The 16,024-nt window shown below is 37.6% G+C and overlaps 1 protein-coding gene across 1 annotated transcript in view; it reads left to right on the forward strand.

Moving 5' to 3' along the window:
• Asb4 (ankyrin repeat and SOCS box containing 4) overlaps nt 1–15,585 on the forward strand; it is a 56,414-nt gene extending 40,829 nt beyond the window's left edge. The window contains exons 4-5 of the mRNA XM_076861393.2: nt 11,077–11,190; nt 15,276–15,585. Coding sequence (XP_076717508.1) covers nt 11,077–11,190; nt 15,276–15,464 — 303 coding nt within the window. The 3' untranslated portion in view covers nt 15,465–15,585. The remainder of the gene's footprint in view (nt 1–11,076; nt 11,191–15,275) is intronic.
• The last annotated feature ends 439 nt before the right edge of the window (nt 15,586–16,024 follow it).

Genomic DNA, 16,024 nt, shown 5'->3' on the forward strand with positions numbered 1-16,024 from the left:
TGGAGATTGAACTAAGGGATGCTCTACCACTACATCCCTAGACCTTTTTTAATTTTTAAATTTTGAGACAGTGTTCCATTAAGTTGTGAAGGCTGGCCTCCAATTTATAATTCTCCTTTCTCAGCTTCCCAAGTAGCTGGGATTATAGGCATGCACTATCATTCCCAGCTTAATTAAAAAAAAAAAAAATATATATATATATATATATATATATATATATATATATATATATATACTTATCTTTAAGCCAATCTTTCAGTTCATGACCTAGAATAGTTCATATGTATCCTAATTAATTTTTACATCTTTGTATCAGTTTAGACCTGGGGCTTACTTATTCTTTCAAACCAAATTTTATATACCTCAAATTTTTAGCTACTAATTGTATTTGCCTCTGGATCTTAGTTATGTTTGTTTGAAAGGACCAAGAATCATGTAGATATTTAACCTTTACATTTTCCCGATAATTTTAAAATAAAAAGGGCTCTATAAAAGAGAAAGTACCCTATATATGGCTTCAAACAATACTATGAAATCTTTTGTTGAAGGTTGGCTTCAGTTGTGAGTTATCATCTTTCTTGTGCTTTCAAATTTTTCAATGTTTTTTGAATATTTTCATATCACAACAGCTATATAGTATCTTTAGAAGTAAGACTTATGAAAAGTCAGCAATTTATTTAAATTCATATTTAATATATTAACTTGTATTAAATTTTATTACATATTAGATATATTAACTTATATTACATATTACATATTATCTATAATTAATGTATTAACTTATCTTAAAAACATAGTGATCTATTAGCTATAAATATCTATTGTTTAGATTTCCTCTATTTTCTCAACATACATTGGCATTCTGGACTTGGCTAAAATAACGGATGTTAACAACCTCAAATGTAAATATAGAATTGAAATTTTTAAATTGCATATGAATTTGTTCCTGCTTTCAATTTTTCAATTTTTGTCACGTGCTTCTCATTCATCCTAGATTTAGCTATGCTTTCATATCAGAAATAAGGAAACATGGACTTTGGGGGTCAAACTTGGGTCCCATTACTTTCATAAGACAGCGACTGAATAAATTAAAATTCTGGAGCCTCAGTTTCTTCCCCCGTGAAATGGGTGCACCTTGCCTTTATTCCTTGGCAAGTGTGCAAATTCAGTCTTTTGGAAAGAAGTTAATTCTACTTACAGCACTTTACAAATATGCTCAGGGCCTAGAAAACATTTCATGATTCTTTCTCTTAGGCCACTTTCCGTCTTTGCAGAGTATCCCTGTTTCTTACCTTGACCTTCACCTGTGTTTTTTAACATTTCTCCCTTGGTCTACTTCCACCTCCCCCCCCCCCACCACCACTCATGTCTTATAAGGCTTTGTGTATTCTTTATAATGGAAATTCTAGAAGACAGCTCACTTCATAAAGCATAATTTTGCACAATTTTGCTCCTAGGACGCCTACCCTCCAGAGAAAAGGATGGAGAGGGATATGGAGCATCGTAAGTAGCTAGAGAGACATCCTCTACCACTTTATTCAGGAATAATAATTGCCTTCTCAAAGGTTGTTTTGAGAATTGAATGAGTTAATATTTAAGGGTTGTTTAGCATGGTGTCTAGGCCATGGTAACCATTAAAGAAATGCTGGCTATGACTGTTATTGTTACCTGTCTGCTGAGCAATAGAATCAGTACTCATGGGCCTACTGTGACCTTAGGGGGACTTCCAAGCAAGGAGAGACACTGTGTGCTCCAGCCCTTGCCTAGAGACCATATGCTGAGTTTGTACTCTTGATACTTACTGCTGAATGCATGAAATTTCTAGGAAAATAACTAAAAGATCCTATCCTCCTTCCTTTTTAAGAGCCAAATTAGCAAGAATGGGCCTTTAAATGGAGTTTCTATTATCCAGTAAGAAGTCTTGTGAGTATGGAAGGTCTTCAGGAGAATTTTTCATGAAGGCAGTCCTTTGAAAGATACCAAAGAGAAGGGTTTAGAGTGGAGGCTTAGAGACCATGGTCTCAAGTCCTGCTTTGGCCATCTACTTCCTGTAAGAGTTTTTATTTTTTTGGTACTTGTAGAGGGACAGCATATCTTTATTTTATTTATTCATTTTTATGTGGTGCTTAGGCTCCAACTCAGTGCCTCACACAGGCTAGGCAAGTGCTCTGCCACTGAGCTACAGCCCCAGCCCCTGTATGAGTTTTCAATAAGTTCTTCAATCTGAGACTCCAAATCCCTCATGTGAACAATGAAGTAATATGAACTTTTCAAGAACATCTGAGTAGAGAGTGAGTGAGGCCTCTCCTCCATGAGTCCAGGGCTAGAGCTCAACCACACTGCTTCCTTTTCTCTTCCTCCTGGAAAGATGTGCTCTTGGTTCAGTGTAGGCATCTCCCCTCCTATCACTCTTGGGGGTTTCACTAGCCTGTAAAAAAGGCATGATTATGTGTCCCAAGAAACATCCACCATTCGTGTTTTCTTTTTCAGTTCTACGTGCTCTGCCATGTTCCTCTAGTTTGGCTGGATGCTAAAGAGATTTAAGACAGAGTTGGCTACTGGTAGCAGGCTGGTATTAAAATCGTTTTTTGTTGCTACCCAACAGAATGTGTAAGAGAGCTGGCCCCCTTCCAAAGAAAAACTGAAGAAAAACTATTCAGTTTACTATGCAGATGCTTGAAAGTGATTTAGAACAACTACTCAACAGCTCGAAATTCCAAAGAGAAAGTCATCTTTACGACAAGTAAATGACTGACTCATTTATCCAGAAGATAAAGTGATTTGTTCTCTTGTGGAGGGGGATTTCAGTTTCCTTATTTACAAGAAACAAGGTCAGAGCTGAAGATGCTGTCTTCCAAATACAAAGCAAATTTGTAGAGGGTGTATTTCACTGAAAGCCAATGTATAAATTACATAAGCGGGGGGGAAAAAGAATTATAGGGTCTGCAATTGCTTTCCAGGGTACAAAAGGACATTTGATTTTTTTTTTCCTTTTTTCCTCTAAGCATAATTCAGTAGGAAGTGACACCCCAGGGAGCCAAGATTAGGATTTCTTGTAGGGCAAGAAAGACATTTTTCTAGGGGAGGGAAAGATAACGTGAGGGTTTGGGGGGCGGTAAGGATGATTTCTGCCATTGAAAAATGCTTATATGAAGCCCAAGATACAAGCAGTTCTCTCTGATTATCAAGCATATTTCTGCACACAAATATATCAGTATGTAAGGGCAAAGGTAGCTTTACAATTTCTCTACTGAAGTGGCTTATAAGTGGCAGTTGGATTGAAAGAGTGGCAGGAACTACTCAGAAACTACTTGTCTTGAATCTTTTTTTAAATTTTTTTTTTAAAAAAACGGGTGATATTTATGCATTTAAGGATGAGATGATGAGAGGAAGTGTCTAAAACTCTCCAATTGTCACCTCTGTACACAGAGGTGTTTTTTTTTTTTTTTCCTAATTGTTCTTTTATGATGTGAGAGACTCCAGAGACTCATGGGGGATGAAGCTCCCAGGGTGTTTATTGCTTTCCAGGAAAACAGAGGCAAAGAGAAGACAGTGATGTCTCGCTTTGGGGTCTAGAGCAGTCCATTGTCATTTGATGATCCAGGTTCTGACAGTCGGCATCAAGTGATAATTTAAGTTTGCTACTTTTGAGGGTGTTTTTTGTTACCATTGTCTGGCAAAATTACTGAGGCCTGAGAAGGTGCGTCCAGTTGGTCTTAGTTCTAGAATAAGCCAGTGAGGAGAGCTGGGAGGCCGTCAAGCTAACAGGAGCCTTCCTGCCCCCAGAACCAAGTCTTCTGTCAGCAGAAAATATAGTAGTGAGAATGTCAGCAAAAACTAATGACAGCAGTGGAGACTTTGGACCTCTTGCATTTAAAGATTGCAGAAAGTTAAGATTTGAAACCACCTAATTTTTTTTTTTTTAACCCTAATGAAAGGAGAGATTTCATCTCCCTGTGATATGCAGGGACCTGGTGGGTGCGAATAGAAACACCAAACACATGAAGTTTGGCTCCCAAAGCACAAATGCTTTACATTCCCATATGCACAACTGAGTTTGAACTATTTTTGAACAGGGACTAGGAATAGGATTTCCAGATAAAAAAATACCAGTTACTAAGTTCAATGTGAATTTTAGATACATAACAAATTTTAGCATAACCCCTTCTCAGGCAAAACTGGGACATACTTATATGACAACTTATTTGTTGTCTGTCTAAAATTCAATTTAACTGAGCAGCCTGCATTATTGTTATGTACTAAGTCTGGCAACCCCAGCTAAGAAGTAGGTAACATGAAGCAAGAGAAGAATAACTTTTAGCCATATCTATTCTGCCTCAGTTGCTCTGTGTTCTCAAGGAGGGGGAGGTAAGGAAACCTAGAGACAAATCAACTGTGTCATTTGGATCCCTTGAAGAGCCAGTGTAGCCTGGGAATGAATGCAGAGCATAAAGGTCGTTTTTTTTTAAGTGACCCTTAAACCATATGCTGAGCCTCCTATTAAACTCTTTTTCTATAAATTCCATATATATAATATATATTATATGTATTATATATTATACTATATATGTATGATATATATATATATATATATATATATATATTTTTTTTTTTTTTTTTTTTTTTTTGATGCGGCACTGAGCACTGAACACACAGCAAGGGCTTTACCACTAAGCTATATCTCTAGCCCTTTTTATTTTATTTCTTGTGATAGGGTCTCTCTAAGTTGCCAAAGTTGGCCTTGAGTTTGAGATCCTCCTGTTTCTGCTTCCCAGGTAGCTGGGATTATAGGCGTGCATCATTGCACCAGGCTTAGAATAAGTATGTTTTTGATATAGACTAATTTTAGCTATCACGTCTATATTGGTAACTTTTTTTTTTTTGGATTCCTCAATTACAGAGGAATGAATGCGTCTGGAAGTCTTTATGGTATGGATGCTATTCCATATTGAGTATTAGCAAAATCTTTGAATTAACAAGGAAATTCTTTTGAATTTTAAACAAAAACCCACGTTTCAGTTTCTTCATCTCCATATATTAGGGGGACTGTTTTATCTCTAGGTTCTCTTGCAACTCTTAACATTTTGTGATGCTATGATGGTAGTTTATAACTAGTGCTCAGCATTTAGGAAGCTTTAGCTTTTGTCTATGTCTTTTTTTTACAGGTACATCTCTAACATCCTCATCACAACCCCAAGAAAAGAGTAGCCCCATTTACCTCAATTTTCACAGACCATGGTGTTGTGAAATTACCTGCCCACCTCATGGTCATGAGCCCAGATCCTTCCAGTTCACTTTCTGTAGGCTCAGGAATGCTGGGTCTTCAGAGGTCCACTAGCAGTGGGTGACTGGCTCCAGTAACCCTCTTACCCCGTTATGGGCTGATAATACAGGGTTGCTCTTTGCTTGCTGAAAAAGCCATGGTCAGTGATAGGACTCTATGAATTGTACCCAGAATACGCTTGTGAATATGTCCTCTCATTAAATCAGTGTTCACATCTTGGTCATTTGGATGAGATCATGGGGCAGGTTATTTCTGATGCCTTTACTGATTCAGAACTTCAGTGTGTACATTGAGTCTGTCTTGGCTTGTGACTGAGCTTCTTAAATATGGGGAGTATTCAAAGAACCGTGTATTGGAATTGGGCTCCAGTAACCTATGAGACCTGACTGTGAAATTATCAGAAGTTTTGAGATCTGATTGTTACATGCAGCCATTATTAAAACTCAAATCATAAACTTAAAACAGGTAAAATATACTAAAAGAAAGCAAAACAAAAACAAAAACAAAAAAAAAACCCGGTTACTTCCTAATTCTATTCTCTGCATTTCCTAATTATTTTACTGTATATATCTGTGTTCTTGTCTGTATAGTGAAAACACTATAATACTAAGCAGGCCTTGATTTATTGTTTCATTGGTATCTAGGCTTAATAAATTAATGGAGGCCGTGTTTCCAATACAGATTAAACTTGAACATGACCTGGTAATTTCTGTGTTGTAAACACTCTTATCATGGCCTATTTCAGGCCACCCAGGTGTGTGGGAAGGGATGGGCATATACAGGTGTGTTAGATGCAGAAAATTCTTTAAAAAAATTTTTTTGGGGGTAATATCCCCTTCTGATGATCCTCTCATCATATCTTCTTGTTCCTGATTCCCACTGAAGCTAAGTTTTGATGTATTATTTAGAGAACAGCCCTTTCCTTTGTCTCAAATTTTTATAAGGAAAATTCTGGTCAGTAACCCCCCATCAGCTTCTGTCCTGAACTTTTCACTCCAATTAACAGACTGACCAGTGGGGAGGAGGAAGTGAGTTTCCTCAATATACCTTGGACCTAGAGGATATCTGACTGCTCTGTTTTTCTGAGTGGCAAGTTTCCAGGCACGAGTTCTGCTTCTAGGGAAGAGGCCTTTACTTTTGGGGAATAAAATTAATTTGGGGATAGAGTTAGTCCAGCTTTGTGTGGCCCCACAACTCAACATATAACAAGTCATCAGTTTCATCCGTAATAAAGACGACAGCCTAATCTCCAATTGTTTGTCATCTTCATTTCATTTTTAATGAGTTCTTAATTCAGAAGGGCAAGTTATTTATTAGGGTTCTAGAACCTTACACTCTGAAGTGAGGGGTCTTAAAGATGAGGGTGGATCAGCCCCAGTTACAAGTGTCCACTCATCCTCTATCACACAATCTGGTCCTTTCCTGTTTCTGTTTGCCTGACTCCTGGTAACTTGGCCTTCTAATCAAATCTGTTAATATTTAATCTGACTTCATCTCTGGGGTTTCCACAACCCCAGTGACAATCCAGCTCTGAACACTCTGTTCATTTGGCATCTTTTACCCTGATATGTCTAGTTCTCTTTTCACTTTGGAGTTGTGCAGAACTGCATTTGAATCCTGGCTCTACCCTTTACTGATTAAGTGACCTGGAGTGTCAATTTTCTCCACCTGTGTTTTTAAACTTTCGAGGTTACAGCAAGCTTAACTGTAGAGATTCAACACAGTCCTTGGTATATGGGAAGTCCTTGAATTGTGGTAGCTACCATTCAAGTTTCCATCTTCCCTCCTCTTATTAGGATTTCTGAAGCTGGCCCTCGATCTTTTCCATTTATATACACTTAGAGTTTGCTCAGCATCCCAGCTTTAGCCAGCACATGCTTTGGGGGTGCACAAAGCTCCATCTCTACCCTGGCCTTCTTGTCAGAGCCATCTTCGTGCACATTTTTGATGGACATTAAGACATTACAGATGAAATATCTTCCTGCTCTTTATCTGTTCAATGGCCAAATTCCTATGCCCTTCCAGGTTTCTCAGGTCTATCAGGGGCACCCTATTTGTTCCTGACCTTAAGCTTCCACATGGTATTCTCTACTGCCCATATCTGATTATTACGAGGCCACGCAGACTCTTTCCGGTGGCTTCCTGCTCTCCATTTCCAGGGCTAACACTGATGAGAACTGAGCAGCTTCTCCCAGCCCCCTCCAGCCTCTCCCTGCCCGCTGCCCTTGATGTGCTTGTTTTCTCCTTTGTGCTTTTGTTCATGGCGCTCAAGGGACACTTGATGATCTTTGAGTTAGTTCTTTTATTATTTACTGACTTATAATGCTCTCTAACTCTTTGAAATATCTGTCTTTTCTCCTCAGCTAGGTTGTAAACTCCTTGAAGACAACAACAACAACAACAAACAAAACAAAACAAAAAACAGGTCATAAACTTCTCAGAATTACTGCCATAGTATCAAACATAGTACATAGTAAAGGCCTCCTAATGGCAGGAATAGATTGGCTCTAACCCTTCTCAAGGTCTTCACACTGGCCCTCCAGTGTCAGCTGCCTTTGTTGTACCTGCTCTTAGCTCTGACTCTTTCCTGACAGGGGCCCTCTATTTGAGCTGACCGCCATAAACACATAAACACACACACACACACACACACACACACACACACGCACGCACACACACACACATTCACACTTACTAACTAACCTGGGCATTAAAATAATAATATTTCTGTTATAATTTTTCATGAGACTCTAAGACATTAGGTATTCACTACTCTACCTTGAAAAATGTGATGCTGGATGATCTATGAAGAACTAGTAAAGAAAGTGGGAAAAAAACTAGTTTTGTGATCTTTTTCTCAAAAACATGAAGTTAAGGGTTGAAACAGACCAGGAAATTAGGAAGAAAATTTCTTTTCAGAGTCATTGACATGCAGAGGCATGACTTTCTTCTGATGGTGGAGGACTAAGCGCCTTCTCCTTTTCTCACACCAGAGAGAGGTGTCTGCGGAGGATTCCTTAGAGAGCTTAATTTAGTCTCTCTCTTCAAGGGGGAAAATAGGACTGATCTGTAACTCATGATGAAGGAAGTGAAAGGAGCAAGTTTGTGACTAGAGCTGCTTGTCCAGTGGCATAGGAGAGAGAAGTGTTTTCATTGGGAGTCAGAAGCACCTTCACTGGTGTGGGTCACTTCCCATGGCGGCCCATTTGTGGGGTAGGTTTTAAATGAAAACATGTGCCCACAAAGAACTTGCTGATTGTTTCTTTGACTGAGAAAAAGCTTTTCAGTTTGAATCCATCCCATTTATTGATTCTTGATATTAATTCTTGCACTATAGGAGTCTTATTAAGGAAGTTGGGGCTTAATCCGACATGATGGAGATTTGGGCCTACTTTTTCTTCTAATAGACACAATGTCTCTGGTTTAATTCCTAGGCCCTTGATCCACTTTGAGTTGAGTTTTGTGCATGCTGTGCAACCAGATATATGAAAAATTGTGCTCTATATGTGTAATATGAATTGTAATGCATTCTGTTGTCATAACAAAATTTACAAAAGGAAAAAAAGAAGAACAATAGGGCTAAATATGGAGGCAGAGAAGAGCTACTGTTTTCCACAGGTACATCACCTCCAAGCCCTTGAATGTACTCACCTACCCAGAAACTCTGATTGAAGAGGTGGGGTGATTTAGGAGGTGCGGGTGTGTGTGTGTTTGTGGTATGGGATATTGAAATCAGGGTTGCTCAATTACTGAGCTACATCTCCAACCTCTTTTTAAAATTTTATTTGGAGACAGGGTCTTGCTAAGTTTCCTGGGGTCTCACTAAGTGGCCTTGAACTTGGGATCACCTGGCCTCAGTTTCCTGAGTTGGCTGGAATTAAAGGTGTGTGCCAAAACACTTCACCTGATTTAGGAGTTTTTGCTGAAGTTTCATTACATAGTCATGATTGATTAAATGATTGGCCATTGGTGATTGAACTTGACCTCCAGTTCTCCCCTCCCTGGAGGTTGTGGTGGTAGGAGAACTGCTGAAAAACAACAAAAAAACACACACACATGCCAAAACCCCCAAAGTCAAAGCTTGTTCTTTCCTTACCAATGGGGCTTGTTGCATGTAACCAAAGATTCTTCTGTAACTCTGGAAATTCCAAAGACCTAAAAAGAGCTGTGTACCAGGAACCAGGGGGCAAAGAACCAGTATTCCTACTACATCCTACCCACAAAACCTCCATTTCCACAGGAGTTTTACAGCTTGAAGCAGGACTGGGCTATAGGAGAGAGGACCCTAGAAATAAAAATTGTGGTTCCAATTGTTCAGTTAATGAACATTTTAATTACTGAAATGACATTGTTCTTATATCTAGAATGACTGGAGGGCTTTTCATTATTAAAAATGAACTAGAAACAAGTGTGGCTCCTGTTGAGGTATCATGCAAGGAATTAGAGAGTAACTTTGTATGATCAGGAGAAAGAGAAAGAAGAAAGCTGTGGGATAAAACTGTTGTTCGTTGCAGGTTTTGAGGTACCTCTGTTTAAGCAGGAGAGCTATATTTGTTGATTCTGTGCAAGCAGGGTGGGTGCACACACACCTTAGACTTCTCTATGACATACATCAAAGCAACTGAAGTTATAGTCAATGCCTATGAACACATCAGGTGGAACATAGCTGCAAGTTGAATTCAACTCCTCCAAGAAATCTTTCCTAACAGGCCACAATCCAAACATTCTCCTTAGAACTTCTTTAGTTCCTATTTTTAAAAACCATGTAAAGTAACCCTTACATACATGGGTCAACCAATTATTTCCATTGGTTTTTCCTTTCATCCTTATGATCAGTCTCTCACTAGGAACCAATATATTTTAGTTTTGGGGTATTTCTTATATATCTTTATCATTATAATAAATGATAAATAAATGATTGACTATGGATGAGATGATACAAACCTTATGGCCACATCAAACATCTGTCAAGTGAATTGAATAAGTATCCAGTTTGGTCTAAAATCTAAAATGAAATCATTCTTTCTTCTATGGGAAATGTTGGCCACACTGATTCAACTTTCCTGTGTTCTGGTTGACCAATAGACTCTTGAACAGGGTGCTAATGAAATAGCTAAGTTTCATGTCATCTTTTATTTGTTCATGAAAGTTAAAATACATAGTAACCAGTGAGTGTGGTTTAGTGTGTGACATTAATCCTCTTCAGGCATGTACTGGGAGATACCTTTGGTCAACACGCATGCTACTCTGACGTTTGCTTTATCTCATGATCATCAATGAGCTTTGGTCCTTGAATTACTGACTTTCAGATTTTTGAGAACAAAATTTTCTGTAGACCTAGGAGAGTTTCCCAGGCAGCAGGAAGAATATTCTGAGAACATCTCTCTCAAAATTGCTTCAGTTATGGGCAGGGCAAGTAATTCTTTAGGATCCTAGCTGCTTTATTAGCACCTTGTTTTCACTGAAGATGGTAAAGGAAGGTAGTTTGCTTTTATTAATAGGCCTATCTACCATGAGACATATCAAAGAAATTAAGTTCTCCAGGGAGCCTAGCAGGACTGGAATCTGTTAATCACTTCCCTCCCTCCCCTGCACCTTTCTTTCTTTCTCCTGACTTGATTTTAAACTCCTGGGCTCAAGGGATCCTCCTGCCTCAGCCTTCCAAGTAGCTGGGACTACACATGCATGTTACTGCACCCAGCCATGAGCTATGAATTCCTGATGTTTCTGTGAGCAGAATGCATGAATCATATTTGTGCATTGAACACTGAAACTCTGTGCTTCCCCTGCAGGTGATACAGGCTTGCCATTCTTGTCCCAAAGCAATTGAAGTGGTGGTCAATGCCTATGAACACATCAGATGGAACATAAAGTGGAGAAGAGCCATCCCGGATGATGACTTGGAGGTAAATAATCAATATGTTTCCTATGGTTTTCACTACCAAGTATTGATAGACTGAAATTCAAGTCTGGAAATTTCTAATAAAAATATTGTTTTTGAGAATATTTAAAAAATCTTTTCAAATATAATGAGAAAAGGGTTGTAAATTCAGGTTTATATATATTTGATAGAAAGTTTATAGCTTTATCAAACATACAACATTAAGAAGTCTCTCAGGGAATTTCTCTATTTAAGGTCAAGTTGAATGAAGAAAGAAAGTTGGAAGTTTTACTTTCCATCAATTTAGATGAATTAAGTAATAAGATTCGGGGTTGTTTATATAATATTTTAAACCAGGAAATTATAGTTTTTTTGTGTAGATCATTTCACCCAACTTTTTCTTCCTTTTAAAAATTGTTTCTTTTTAGTTATATATCACATTAGGATTAATTTTGAAATAATTATAAAAGCATGGAATATAATTTGCTATAATTCAGTCCCCAGTACTTCTCCTTTCTCTCTCCTCCACCTTTTTCTTTCCCTCTATTTTACTGATCCTTCTGCTATTTACTTATAGTTTTTTTTTTTTCAGTTAGTGTCTTATGGGCATACATGATGGTGAGATTCACTGTGGTATATTCATACATGTATGTAAGAAAATTAGGTCAGATTTATTCCACTATTCTTCCCTTATTCTGTCTCTCCCTCCATCTTAATCCCTTTCATCTAGTTACCAACCTTTCTTCTATTTTGATGGAATTCCTTCCACTTTTTTCCTTCTCTTTCTTTATCCCCCCTTATTTTGGATTAGCTTTGGCATATCAGAGAATATATTAGACCTTTGACTTTTGGGATATGGCTTATTTCACTTAGCATGATAGTCTCCACTTCCATCTGTTTACCAGCAAATGCCATAATTTCATTCTTTTTTCTAGTTAAGTAATGCTCCATTGTGTTTACATAGCACATTTTCTTTCTCCATTCATCTATTGAAAGGCACTTAGTTTGGTTCCATAATTTGGCTTTTGTGAACTGATGTGGCTGTCTTCCTATAGTATGCTGATTTAAAATCTTTTGGATATATATTGAGGAGTGGGATAGCTGAGCATATGGTAGTTCTATTCCTAATTTTTGAGAAGTCTCTGTACTGCTTTTCCAGAGTGGTTGCACTAATTTGCAGTCCCACCAACAATGTACAAATGTACTTCTCTCCCAACATATTTGTTAACACATTACTATTTGTATTCTTGAGCACTGCCATTCTGACTGGAATGAGATCAAATCTCAATGTAGTTTTGATTTGCATTTACCTAGAGATGTTGAACATTTTTTCATTTCTTCTTCTGAGAAGTGTCTGTTTAGTTATTTTGTCCATTTATTAATTGGGATATTTGGGGGTTTTTTGGTGTTAAGCTTTTGAGCTCTTTATATATTCTGGATATTAATGCCCTATCTGAGGACCAGGTGGCAAAGATCTTCTCCCATTCTGTATGCTCTCTCTTCACACTCTTAATTGTTTTCTTTGCTGAGCAGAAGCTTTTTGATTTGACGCCATCCCACTTACTGATTCTTGTTTTTTTTTCTTGTGCTTTAGGAATCTTGTTAAGGAACTCGGTGGGCCTACATTTTCTTGTAGCAATTTCAAAGTTTCTTGTCTAATTCCTGGGTCTTTGAACCACTTTTAGTTGAATTTTGGGTGAGAGATAGGATTTAAGTTTCATTCTTCTGCATATGGATAACCAGTTTGCTTAGCACCATTTGTTTAAAAGGTTATCATTTCTCTAGTGTGTTTTTGGCACCTTTGTCTAGCATCAGATAATTGTATTTATGTGGGTTTGTCTCTGTATCTTCTATTCTGTTCCATTGGTTTTTATGTGTGTTTTATGTGCTGTTTTTGTTACTGTAGCTCTGTAGTATAATTTGAGGTCTGATATTTTGATGCCTCCAACATTGCTTTTTTTTTTTTTTTGCTTAGGATTGCTTTGGCTATTCTGAGTTTCTTATTTTTCCTAATGAATTTTAGAACTGCTTTTTCTAGTTCAGTGAAGAATGTATTTTGATGAGGATTGCGTTGAATCTGTATAATACTTTTGGTAGTATGGCCATTTTGAAAATATTAAGCCTGCCCATTCAAGAACATGGGAGGTCATTGCATCTTCTAAGTTCTTCCATTCCTTTCTTCAGTGTTTTATAGTTTTCATTGTAGAGGTCCTTCACATCTTTCATTGGCTTAATTCCCAAGTATTTTATTTTATGTTTTTTGAGGTTATTGTGAATGGGATAGATTTCCTAATTTTTTTTCCAGCAGATTCACTATTGTAGTATAGGCAAGTGATTAATTTATATATGTTGATCTTATATCCTGCTGTTTTACTAAATTTGTTTATCAGCTCAAGAAATCTGGTGAAGTTTTTGCAGTCTTCTAAATTTAGAATCATGTCATCAGCAAACAAAGACTTCTCCTTTCCTATTAGTATCCCCTTAATTTCCTTCATTTGCCTAATTGCTCTGTCTTGAGTTTCAAGGACTATATTGGAGTGGTAAGAGTAGGCATCCTTATCTTGTTCCTGGTTATAGAGGAAATGCTTTCAAGAAATGCTTTTTTAACCATTCAGTATGATATTGGCCCTAGGTTTGTTGTATATAGCCTTAGAATGTTGAAGTAAGTCCTCTCTGCCCCTAGTTTTTCTAGTGTTTTAAACATAAATGGGTGCTGCATTTTGTCAAATGCTTTTCTGAATTATTGAGATAAGCATGTGATTCTTGTCCTTAAGACTATGTGGTGGATTATGTGGTCTATTTATTAATTTATATGTCTTGAAGCAACCTTGCCTCTCTGGGATTTAACACAGTTGATCTTGGTGCACTTTTTTTTCCTTTTCAAATTTTTATTAAGGGAAAGGAGATTGATTTGCTGTTTTATAACAAATTTTCCTATTCACCCATTTAAACAAGTGGGGAATACTTTTAGATGTATATTGTGCACTACCTTTTAAATGTGTTTTTGTATGCAGTTTGCCAATATTTTATTAAGCATTTTTGCATCTATGTTCATCAAGTATGTTCATCAAGTATATTGGCCTGAAGTGTTATCAGGGTGATACTGGCTTCACAGAACGAATTCAACAGAGTTCCCTCCTTTTCTATTGAGGAGGACTGGTATTCATCTCCTTTAAAGTTTTGGTAGAACTTAGCTGAGAATCCGCCTAGTCTTGGGTTTTTATTTGTTGGAAGGCTTTTGATAGCTGCTTCAATTTCATTACTTGATATCGATCTGTTTAAGTTTTCTATATTCTCATGGTTCAATTTGGGAGGGTAGGATGTCTCTAGGAATTTTTACATGTCTTCCAGATTTTCTAGCTTATTGGAGTATAAATTTTCAAAATACTTTCTGATGATACTCTGGATTTTAGTAGTGTCTGTGGATTATTTTACTAACTTTTAAATGCCTTGATGTAGTTAAGTTATTGTTAGTCAGGAAATGGAGCATTACAAACAAGCTATGAATCATACAGAAAGCCCCTGGCAGAGCCAAGTTCACCTGTAGACTTATGTACTTTGCTGTCTCTGTAAAGCAGTCCTTCCCCAGAGTACCCTGTCCTTGCTTTTAAAATCACAGACTGTCCTCAACACACAGAGAGGCATCAAGTATAGAGTGCAAAGTTCCCTGGACTTAGAGGTCGATGGCTTAGGTGTGCAATTGTTTTCTGCTACTTATTAAGCTCTTTTACTTTTAAAAGTTGCTTCACTTGACTGAGCTTCATTAATCCTCTACTCCCATTAAATATATGAATTTAGAGGTCACACAAGACACATAAAGGACATGAAATAATATTAGATTAATTTGAAAAGATCCAGATAGCTCACGTAAGTATGTTTTCTCTCATTTCCTGGGTTCTGAGTTGTGCAGTATTATTTCCCCTCCTGGCTCTTTATGTACCTCCTTCTTACCTCCTCATCTCAGCTTGATGTTTAATTTTGTTTCAACATCAGAGACCCTAGAAGGCTGCCCTCAGGTATAAAATGGGGATTGAATGCATCACTGTTGATTTTTATTCATATAAACGGTGGGGCCTTTGTAACGTTAACCTGTCTTGCCTTCTTTTACAGAAATACTTTGATTTCTACCACTCTCTCTTCACCGTATGCTGCAACTCTCCAAGAACCCTCATGCATTTATCGAGATGTGCCATTCGACGAGCATTACACAACAGATGCCACAAAGCAATTCCTTTGCTTTCCCTCCCATTGTCATTGAAAAAGTACTTGCTTTTAGAGCCAGAGGGAATCATTTATTAAGCCTTATGAGACAGCAGTTCCCAATCCTAGATATTTAAGTGGACTCGCTGGGTAGACACAGTTTGCATAAATAAAATGGTACTTGGGTTGATTATAACACTTCAGGGATTTCAAAACACTTTAAAAACACTATGTCATTAATCCTGGAGTATCATGGTGAGGGGAAATAAACAAGGAAAGTTAAGGAATTTTCAAAGACAAGAATGTGTTCACAAGGTACTGGTATGACAGTAACAGCTGACAGGTATAGCGCTCTTACTAGGTGCCGGAGACATTATGTTAAACTTTGCATATATTATCTCATCAGGGACCCATGTTTTCTTACAACCATTCTCACTCTCTACCTTATCAGTAATAAGTTTACATTACCATATAGTTCGCAACATAGCAGGTTTTGTGATGGGCCTCTTAAACTTGGCGTGTTCCTTCATGACCATTTAGCAGTAATTACTGTCACTAGTTTTGCAAACTGCTATTCCCCAAACCAGGCTCCTCAATTTTAGTGAAGAATGCACATGAGCACAGGCAAAACAGGGAGATCTTTGAGTCTGGTTAGAGAT

Source organism: Callospermophilus lateralis, chromosome 1, assembly GCF_048772815.1.
Source record: "Callospermophilus lateralis isolate mCalLat2 chromosome 1, mCalLat2.hap1, whole genome shotgun sequence".
In the NCBI taxonomy this organism is placed as follows: Eukaryota; Metazoa; Chordata; class Mammalia; order Rodentia; family Sciuridae; genus Callospermophilus; species Callospermophilus lateralis.